Source organism: Colossoma macropomum, unplaced genomic scaffold, assembly GCF_904425465.1.
Source record: "Colossoma macropomum unplaced genomic scaffold, Colossoma_macropomum, whole genome shotgun sequence".
Classification (NCBI taxonomy): Eukaryota; Metazoa; Chordata; class Actinopteri; order Characiformes; family Serrasalmidae; genus Colossoma; species Colossoma macropomum.
In genome coordinates this window covers 9850557-9861707 of record NW_023494810.1, presented here as the reverse complement: position 1 = coordinate 9861707, position 11151 = coordinate 9850557, and the positions used below count along the sequence as shown (strand labels likewise).

The following is an 11151-nucleotide window of genomic DNA, read 5'->3' as shown; positions in this document are numbered from 1 at the left end:
CACCAACAGACAAAGGGTGATTTAACATTAACTTTATTGAAAAGACAGAGCTGGCCAGATTATTCGTTCTCCTCACTGCGGAGTCTTGCGTTGGGATTTGTGACCTTAATGGCCAACTGAGCTGCCCGCTCCACAATCAGCTTCCTGTTCTTTGAGGACACATTGTGGGCAATTTCTGCACAGTAGCTCCTGTGAAGTGAGAAAAACAAGTTATGGTTTAACACAATTCAAGAATTTAAAGCATGACACTTTTGCATGGTCAGGGAAATGATGTTTTTCCACTTGAACTGCAAAGTGTTCTGAAGAACTGAAGAATCCCTGACTTTCATAACTAGCCTAGAAAATGTAGAACTGACCCTTTGCAATAAAGAAACTACCTTCTTTCTTTCAAAGACAAGTGTCTGAATGGCAAGTGTTTGGACTCTAGAAGAGAAATGCAAACTGCAGTACAGTTTCGCCCTACGTAAATTTAAATATTCTACTGTCGAGCTAAACATTAATCGTCTAATTACCTGTGGCAGATTAACTTCCACCTGCTGGCTACGGGAAAAGCTAGAGGTGGAATGGGTATCTCCTCTGCTGCACTCTCTCTCCACCCCTTAATACCTGACAAGAATCACGAATCTGGCAGGTACAATGCTGGAGATGAGCAACTCCAGGTTGAGGTCCTGGTGCAGTTCGAGATGTGAATAAGCTAATACATAATGCCAGGCAAAATAACTGTTTTCCTTAAATAATCCTACAGCATACAAGACATTTTCTGCATCCCAATGAATAGAAATGGCAACATGTATTTGCACCATTTTCGGTGGTGCACAATATGACCATGTCATTGTTACAGCAATATCAATACACTTTAAGCATATTGTAGATAGCCAGTACTTATACTGACCAACTCATGTTCCATTAAAGTAAGAAAAGTGAGCCCTGTCTAACAATGTAGTGCACAGTACACTGACTGTACTCATTTGATTCATCCTAAATGTGGCACTACTGTTTTGTTGGACTTCAGGAGAAAAAGTACTTATCAGCTGTGAATCCTTTTTTTACATAGCAAAGCAATTAAACTAACCCACCAACAATACACAAATATGGACAATTCACACTTTCTGCACACTCGATAAATAAGCTGTTCAGTGCAGAACGTATTTAAACATTGTTCACTAAAATTGATAACAGGCTACTACGCATGTTCAGAACTTTAGGATTTTCATGGAATCCACCAGCATCCCAATGAAACTGAACCCATTTCACTAAAACCTGTTTACACCTTGCATTATCATGTTTCACGACTGCAAATACTTTGGCCAGACACCATTTACACTTTAGGGCCTGTTTACACCTTGCTTCAACATGCGTTTTCGATGGTCCAGTCACATACAGATTTTACTTGACTGCATAAAAAGCCAAATGTAAAAACATCCCCAGAACTCACCGTGAGGAGAAAAAGATCAGATCACTCAAACCACTTTGGTGGTGGTCAGAGACGGTTCTTAACACAAGTGTAAAAGGAACACATTCGAGATCCATATATGGTTACATGAGCAGAAATGCATGCCGAGTTCTGACTAGCAGGTGAGAAGATAAACGGAAATGGAAAATGGAGGATACATGAGGCTGAATTAGCCCCAAACTAAGAGCCTTCTCGCATTCTGGGCTAATTAAAGTGTCCAAGTTAAGCAGGTCGACTCGTAACAGACAAAAGTAAAACAGAAACATACTAACATGCTTTTTAAAATGGTAAAATCAGATCTCATTTAGTTACTTGGGACATATTTTAGTGAAAGATGTAAATGGAACCCAGACAAAATGTATTCAGGTGCCATCATGACAAAACATTTTGATGCAAATGTGTCTCCATTATGACCAGATTAGATCCAATTTTACTTTCTCTGCATGGGGAAAACACAACACCACAGGCCTAATTCTTTCAATTTTACTGTTATTTACTTTTTCTCTGTTACGACGTGGATTGACAAGCTTGGCTTGGACACTTTCATCGACCCAAAGTGCAAAAAGGCTCTTGGTATGGGGAACTGCACCCTGAGAGGATCTTCCAGCTTTTACTTCCTTGTTTATTTGCTCACCTGCTGGTCAACTCAGACAATTCTCCTCCTGAAAGTGTATACAGACATCAAAAACATGCTATTGACATTGTTGTTAAATGGGGTAAGATCCATCTCTGACCACCTGCGAATGTGGTTTGAGTGACCTAATCACAATCTGATCACAATGCGCACTGGAGAGGTTTACACCTGGCTTTTCATGCCGCAAAGCGAAATCTGAACACGGTACATGATCACCAAAAACATGTTGTGCAAGCTGTAAACAAGGATCTAAGAGCTCTACTAAAATGTGATCTGCAAGTGAAACACTGACACTTCAAATGTACTTGCCAATGTTAAAAAGTTAACACCAACAGTTAGAGCCAATATAAACATGTTCCCCTCACTCAGTGATAAAACACATAACGTGACCATCTACATGTTGAACACAGACAGTGCACACGTTGGCAATACAGCTACGGATATCATTAGGTTCTCAGTTTTCAAAAGGAACTGCAATGTTAAAAATTCTTACTTGTTGCTCATCATAAGGACTTCAAGCTCCTTGACGTTGTGGACCAGGAACTTCCTGAATCCAGTGGGCAGCATGTGCTTGGTCTTCTTGTTACTACCGTAACCAATGTTTGGCATCAGCATCTGCCCCTTAAAGCGCCTACGGACCCTATTGTCAATACCTCTGGGCTTTCTCCAGTTTTTCTGCAAAAATAAATGTTAGTTCACATCAGGAGTGCTCACAACCACAAAACATCTAGCAGATGCAAATTTTTGCAACATCTCTATGAAAAACAAAAAACAGCACCATGCAATACTCTTTTGCAAATCTGTCTACAGTAGTAGCTGTAAATATAATCCTCGGGTGACCAAACATCTTTCAAGCACAAGAGACAACAAGCAAACTTACCCTGATCTTAACATAACGGTCAGATTGATGTCTGATGAACTTCTTGGTCCTTTTCTTTACAATGTTGGGCTTGGTGAGGGGTCTAAGGATAGCCATGGTGGCTGAAAGTAAAAAAAAACACATGCACTCAGTTAAAAATAAAGCATTTATCCATGCTCAAATAGACAAATCAGGATGCATGGTACGCCTTGATCTACCATTATGAAGACACAAATGATTTATAAACACATGCAATTCACATTACAAGGCCTTCTCAGCCAGTTGGCAGTACTTGCAGCAATTCTACAGGACAACGCAGACTAGCCACAGAAAACACACACGCTGTACACACAATGCTGGAAAGAACCTACATGAATTTTATATATATATATATATATATATACATATATATATATATATATATACACACACACATAATATATATATATATATATATATATATATAAGCCTTTGTATGAACATGTTTATCCGTTAACGTTACACCAAGGCAGATGTGAAGCTATGTAGCTGTTAGCTAGCAGGCTAACGCTGCTAAGCTATCGTCGTAAAGTTTTTGATGGACTATACTTTTAAAATACAATGAGCACGAAATTAAACTTCTACCAACACGTTAACTAATCAGTATTTAAGCTGTACTCAGACCAGCGAAGTCTCTTATACACAGCAGGGCGAACCGACCACAGCGTTACTCCACACCGGTAGCCGTGTCAGTTAGTCAGTGCTATTTTTGGTCAAAATTGGCAATATTGGAAGCGTTTAGCTCACAATATCACAGCGCTTCAAACCGTCAAATGTTTATGAGTATAAATATGCGTGGATGGCGATGTAACGAGGTTTGGCCGAATGGATGACATTAGATTTATCGGGACTCACCGCTCGGTCTGTCTGCACACAGAGACGCAGCGCTAGAGAAGAGGGGGAAGAGCGCGAGGGACGCTGGGAAATCCACCACCTCACACAGGAAGTTCTCTTTCACCGTGTTTTATTAATAAAAGCCTTCGAAATAAATCTGGGCGATATGTTTACGAAGCTCATTCTCGCCACCTAAAATTAAAAAAAAAAAAAATATATATTATTTTTTCATTCTTAAGCGAAACACTCTGCCATTATTTTGCGATACCACGTCATTATTTTGAGATAATATCTCGTTATTTTGAGAAACATTTTTGTTATTTTTAGATGCTTCCTCATATTTTTCAGACAATTTCTCGTTATATTGAAAATCTTTTTCTTTATTTATATGTAAATATATATTCATATTTTTTATACAAAAATATAGCCATAAAGAACCACAAACGAATGAAAATGTTTCTCAAAATAATTACTTAGTATCGCAAAATAATGACATATAGCAAAATAGTGGCGTACCTTAATAATGAATTATAATAATGAGATAATAATTAAGTGCTGTTCTATTTTTTATTTTCAATGGTGGAAATGAGCTTCCATTAATGTATGTCAGGCTGTATTTATGCATTTATTCCTAAATTATGAATAAATTATTTATTTATCCAAAACACTGATTGGGTTAAAATATTATCTATACTATGCTCACCTAGGTGTAATATTCCTATAGTAGTGTCTTATACACTTTTAAAACAGATGTGTTAAAAAAAACACACACACACACATTCCGTATCTAAATAAACAAATCAGTGTGTTCAGTTGGAGACGAGACATTTTGGGTTACTTTTAGCACAGAATGTGTTAAATCAGAAGACAATAGGACACAAAAAGTGGATAAAATGGATAACACAAGTTAGTGTGTTGCTATTTAACACATTATTTTTAGAGTGTAGTAATCTAAGTCTTAATGCTGCATAGTCTTCTGCTAGCAACTGTCCAAATCCTATAGAAATTCCTGTAGCATTAGCATTACTATAGCTCATTAGGCCATCAGTCCTTGATATCGAGTTAGACAAATACTTATTAATATAAAGTCTTTATAAATAATATATATCATCCCTGATGATATATAAAATAAAATAATAAAATAAAATAATCAATAAAAAAGATGATTTAAAATCTGATTTTATTTTAAATAATAAAGTTGTTGTTTTTTTTAAGTCATTTATACAGTCATTTGGTTTTTTGCAGCTTTACAGCTAATCAGATTTGCATCTAACTCTAAGCCACTCTCTAGACGCTGACACTAAGGTCAAAGGTTCAATATACCACAGACCAAAACTGCACATTCAAAAGGGTTTGTATCACGACTCCCTTTGGCTCTGAAGCCTCCTTGGACTCCATCTCCCAGAACCCCCTGGGGATCACGTGACTCCTGTCTCGTAGTATAAAGCCCGGACCTTTAGACTCGTGTCTTTGCGCGATGCTGATTCTTTTCACGAGCGCTGCTGGGCGGTTCATTTCATGGCGTGTATGCCTGGTTCTGACTGTTTTTCGGATTACCTTTTGCTTGACCCCTTTTTGGACTGTTTGCCTGGTTATGTTTGGGTTTTTGTATCTCTGGTCCTTTTTGGATTTGACTAGTGCTTGTTTTCTGACTTCGATGGTGGATTGCGATTTCAACACTAAAGCCTCTAATGCACTTTTTACCTGCGAGCGTCTGCGTGTTTTGTCGTGTTACAGTTTGCATGGTTTGCAACACTTTTTATATCATAGCGTGCAACAGAGGCAAACTACACTAAATATAATCAAAGACAAAAAATATAGTTATAACACCGCCTACAGAATGACACAGCTATGGAGCTCTACGACGAATCATTTCAGCTATTTAGCTAGTTTCCATTCAACTCCCATTCATTGAGGACTCTCTCTCTGGCCCCTTGTAGTCCAGTAGACAGGCCTCCCCAGACGGGCTCTAGTCTGGTTACAGGTGTTGCTTGTCACATACACTCAGTTACTTCAGCAGTGAGGGCACAGTTTTAAGTAAAGTCTGTGAAGAACTGTTTCAAACCACTGATTGTTTTCTAACTTACCAACAACGTCTTACTCAGCAATATCCAGCAGCCTACAGGCAGGAGGAAAATCTGCAATGTTTTAATCTGCTGAAGGTTGCGCTAAGGCGTGTGTGTGACCTGCTTAAAGAGGGATTCCATTGATTTTTCAAAATTTGTCCATAATTAATTTGCTGAGGCGTAAACAAAGTCTTTCAGCGTGGTTTGATGTGAAATAGTCCGTTGCAGAGAAACTTTAATTTCTTGTTTCTTTACAGTGGATGTGATAGGAACCAGGGAGTCACATGTCTAACCATTTTATTTACTTTCCAAAACCACCAGTAAAACTTGACATGTTGATGATAATTTAGTGATAATATAGTAAGCCTGAAAAGTTTTCTTTGGGGGCTATTTTGCTTTATAATGAATGATACCTCTCTGCCAGTTTATTTTAAAAATACATTTAAGACCAAGACCTTCTTAAACCTTTTGTAAAACGATGTTTCAGGCCTCTGGCAACATATTTACAATTTTGAGGAGATTTGGAAAGCATTAAAATCTTCAGACATCTGCTTCCTATCACCACCACTGTGAATAATGAGTCGGTTTTTCTACATGGTGCATTTTTAGATCAGACCACCTGGAATGACTGGATTTACATCTCAATGATTTAATTATGCAGAAATTTTGAAAAAAATACTTTTTCTGTCTGTTCAATTAAATTTTTAGTTTATTAATACATTTCAACTGTTTGAAAATGTGCAGTCAAATCTACAACTAATGGCAAGAAAAAAGGAGGCTTAAACAAAAGTTCATCAATTAATTAAACTTAAATTAAATTAATTAATTGTTCAAACATCTTCTAACCCGCTTATCCTCCTGAGTCATGGGGGATGCTGGAGCCTATCATAGCGGTCATTGAGCAGAAGGCAGGAAACACCCTGGGACAGGTTGCCAGTCCATCACAGTGCATACACACGCACACTTACAGCCAGTTTAATATCTCCAGTTCAATTTACTTCATGTCGGTGGGAGCAAACCCACGCAGACACAGGGAGAACATGCAAACTCCACACAGAAAGGACCCTGGTCGCCCAGGCAGGGAATCAAACCCAGGTTCTTCTTTCTGTGAGGCGACAGCGCTGTTCATTTATTATTTCATCATTTGGTTCCTGATCGGTCTATAACCCTTTGTTTCCCGTAACATTGCACCTTTAAAGAAGCTACTTCCTTCTGTCATGTCTCAACCTGCCTGACATTACGTGCATACAATAAAACAACACCCTCCAGTGATGACAAATGTGACATTTGGAATGTTCCCAACAGGGACGGGAGCATGTTTACCACTGTGTTGCATCACCTCTTCTTTTAACAACACTCTGTAAGTGTTTGGGAACTGAGAAGACAGATTGCTTTCATTTTGAAAGTGAGACGTTTCCCATTCTTGCTTGATATGTTCAACTGCTCAATAGTTCGGGGTCTCTTCTTTAGCCCAATCAAATTTTGATTCGTCAGACCACAAGACACTATTCCACTTCGCCTCAGTCCATCTTAAGTGAGCTCAGGCCCAGAGAAGGCAGCGGTGTTTCTGGATCTTGTTTGTATATGGTTGCTTCTTTGCATGTTTCAATTTTAACTTGTGCTTATGAAAGCAGTGATGAACTGTGTTCACAGACAGCGACAAACTTTTTGCATAGACAGTGGTTTTCTGAAGTGTTTCTGCAGTGAGTTCCACCACAGAATCATGTCTGTTTTTATTGCAGTGCAGTTTGAGGCCCCGAAGATCATGGCCAGCCAGTATTGGTTTTTGGTCTTATCCCTTACATACAGAGATTTCTCCAGATTCTCTGAATCTTTTAATGATATTATGTACCATAGATGAAAACCCAGGTTCTTTGCTATTTTTGGTTAAGAAACATTATTTGCTTGTGCAGTCTTTCACAGAGTGGTGAGCTCCTCCCCATTTTTACTTCTGAAAGACTCTTTTATACCCAGTCATGTTACTGACCTGTTACCAATTAACGTAATTCATTGTAAAACAACTTTACCAGTCTTTAATTGCCCCCATCCCAACTTTTTTGAAACATGTTGCTGGCATCAAATTTAAAATGGGCATTTATTTTCAAAAAACAATAACATTTCTCAGTTTTAACATGTGATATGTTGTCTTTGTACTACTTTCAGTTAAATGTAGAGTTTTGGGATTTGCACATCATTGCATTCTGTTTTTAATTTACATTTTGCACAGCGTGTCAACTTTTTTTGGAAACAGGCTTGTAGAACATAAGATATTCCAAAAGGCCACATTTTTTGTAATTTATTTCCCCAACATGTGGAATAGCAAAGAACCAGACATTGAAATATGCAGATGTTTATTCCTTGCAGAGGATTTAATAATTTATTTTCATTTAGAACCTCAATAAAGCATTTAATTTCACCAGGGGTGCCCAAACCTTTGTGTGGGACTGTGTAACAGTTTGTTTTTTTCCGCTTGCATTTTCTGTTGCATTGTTTTCCATGTAATATGTTTTAAAATATATTAAGCCTGGGAATTTAAGAGATGTAAAAAACCTCTACAGAATTTAAAGCTTTGTTTCTAATTAAAGGTATATCCAAACCAAGAATCACTGAGGTTCCTTAAAAGGCCATCAACATTACACTGATATTAAGCATGTTTAAGATGAAGGTAAAATGTAAATAAATGTCTTTTCACACTATGTTTTGGGCACACTGTTGGAAAATGCAGTGTATAAATGTTATCAGATCACACTATGTGGCACAATTTACTCCACATCCTGCCAAAACTGACACAAATTCTACAGATGTCAGCAGGTCAAGCATAATATCATAAAATAGTAAACATAGTTGTGATTTTGTCATCTACAATTTTTTTCTTTTTTCTCTTGTTTAAAAGGCCCACATCCTACATTTTTGTTGTATGTTGTTTTTCCATTTGTGGAAGCTTTTACATCTGAAAAGCAGTCATAATTCATTTTTACATGACCAATTTTCCAACCTTTTTATCTCTTGCGATAGAAGAGCCATTTTTTCTTTACTGTGCCTTTCAGACTGACATATGTAAATAAGCTCTGTTCTGATTGACTGCCCTAAATTGTGCCTTGTTCAGAAAGCAGTCCGGGCTGAAACACACCTTATTACAGCTTTAGTATGCAGAGCTACACCACTGCACTACATTTCTCCTACAGCACCAACAAAAACATAAAATGGTCATGTTAGTATTTCACCTGCAGCTTGTTTGGTCTAATTCTGGAGAAGAATGTGAAAGCAGGCCTCAAATTCCAAACCTGCTGTTGCTCCTACACAATTATACAAAACGGAATTAGTCAGAAATGAACCAAATAGTATTCATCAAATAAAATGGGCTGTGAAATGCCTGGAACAAAACCGCATTCAGGTTATTCTGGTAAATACTGAAAAAGCTGAGCTGAACCTGATATTGTGACAGATTTATGGCTCTATTTGTCATGCAAAAGGGTACTACTTTTTGGTGGAAGGATTTGCCTATACAAAAGGACATTTAATATGTTTTGGGCATCTTTGCTTAATTCTTTTCTTCTTTTTGCAAAACTATTGTTTAAAAAATAACAGAACACTCAAGGATAAGTATTATCACAAATGACATCATGTGCTACACATCATGTGTTACACTATTTTTTTCTTTCAGTGCAGTGTTTGTTGTGTGGATGTATCAGATGTTGCTGGAGTTTTATACACGTTAGTGTGGCTGAGCAGAATGTAAATAAAAACAAAATGCAATGATGTGCAAATCATTTAAACCCTGTGTTTCATTGAAAATAGTACAAAGACAACATATCAAATGTTGAAACTGAGAAATGATACTATATATATTTTGAATTTGATGCCAACAACACGTTCTAAAAAAGTTGGGACGGAGGCGTGTCTACCACTGTGTTTCATGACCTCTTCTTTTAACAACACTCTGTAAGCGTTTGGGAACTGAGGAGACACTGCTGCAGTTCTGAAAGTGAAATGTTTCCTCATTCTTGCTTGATACAGGATTTCAGCTGCTCAACAGTTTGGGGTTTCCGTTGTTATATTTTTCATTTCATAATGCGCGAAATGTTTTCAGTGGTGACAGGTCTGGACTGCAGGCAGGCCAGTTTAGCACCCAGACTCTTTTACTATGGACCCACGCTGTTGTAATACAAGCAGAATGTGGTTTGTGCTTTCCTTGAAAAAGACGTTGTCTGGATGGCAGCATATGTTGCCAAAACATGTATATATCATTCAGCATTAATGGTGCTTTCACAGATGTCACCCATGTAATGTGCACTAATGCACCCCTATACCATCATGAATACTGGCTTTTGAACTGTGCACTGATAACAAGCAAAAAGAATTTCAAATGTTGATTCGTGAGACCACAGGAAACTTTTTCCACTAACAACTTTTATTATCTCGAGGTAACAAGATAGCTAACTTGTTATTATGAGTTAATTATCTTGTTATCTCAAGATAACAATCCAGAAAACTATAACTGCCTCATAGCCTCTCTGGATTTCTGTATACATTTGATTTTGTGACAATGTTGAAATGTTACATAGTTTCATCTTTCAAATTCAACATACTTATAACTGACAATCAACATCGAGACAAAACGTTTTCACAACATTATGGCAATGTTGGCATATGATGTCAGAGCAGAGTTGAAAAGTAATGTTGAGACAATGTTTGCTTTCAATGTTGAGGCAGCATTTACATTTAATATGGCAATCTGGAAAAGTTACGTAGTTTCATCTTTAAAAGTCAACACAATGACAGCCATTATTCAACCCTGAGACAAAACGTTGTCACGACATGATAACAACACAACTTTTTTGGTCAACAGACTTTAGGAAGGAACATCCATGAAGATGGCAGACAAAGACAGAATGAGCTAGAAATGTCAAAACGTTTCTGGTGCTGCTAAAAACATGAGGTTTCTACAAATCACAAAAAAAGCTCAGACTGATGAGCTCCAACTTCTGACAGGTTGCTTCTCTTAGATGTTATTATTTAAGCAATGGTGAACCTATTTCTGCCTGTTCAGCTTCCTGAGGTCACCTCCAATCAGCTGTGTCTAAATGTTATTTGCCTAAAAGTTCTTTTTCGACTCATTCAGTTAAGTTCTGATGAGAATGCATCCATTTCCCATGATGGCTCTGTGGCAAGGCACTTCAGAGAAAAATGAATCGTTACCGCTTTCAGAGCATTTTCCACAGAAATCATCTGCTGAGACTTTCCCGCAAGAACATCCCATCCACGA

The 11151-nt window shown here is 37.6% G+C and overlaps 1 protein-coding gene across 1 annotated transcript; it reads right to left on the bottom strand.

Moving 5' to 3' along the window:
- Positions 1 to 16: 16 nt before the first annotated feature.
- On the bottom strand, positions 17 to 3936 carry rpl32 (ribosomal protein L32). Its single transcript, XM_036559349.1, has 4 exons — positions 3841 to 3936; positions 2968 to 3068; positions 2581 to 2762; positions 17 to 189 (listed from the first exon to the last, which is right to left on the bottom strand). The coding sequence occupies exons 2-4, from the start codon at positions 3061 to 3063 to the stop codon at positions 60 to 62; spliced, it is 408 nt and encodes a 135-aa protein (XP_036415242.1). The 5' UTR covers positions 3064 to 3068; positions 3841 to 3936; the 3' UTR covers positions 17 to 59.
- Between the last annotated feature and the right edge of the window lie 7215 nt (positions 3937 to 11151).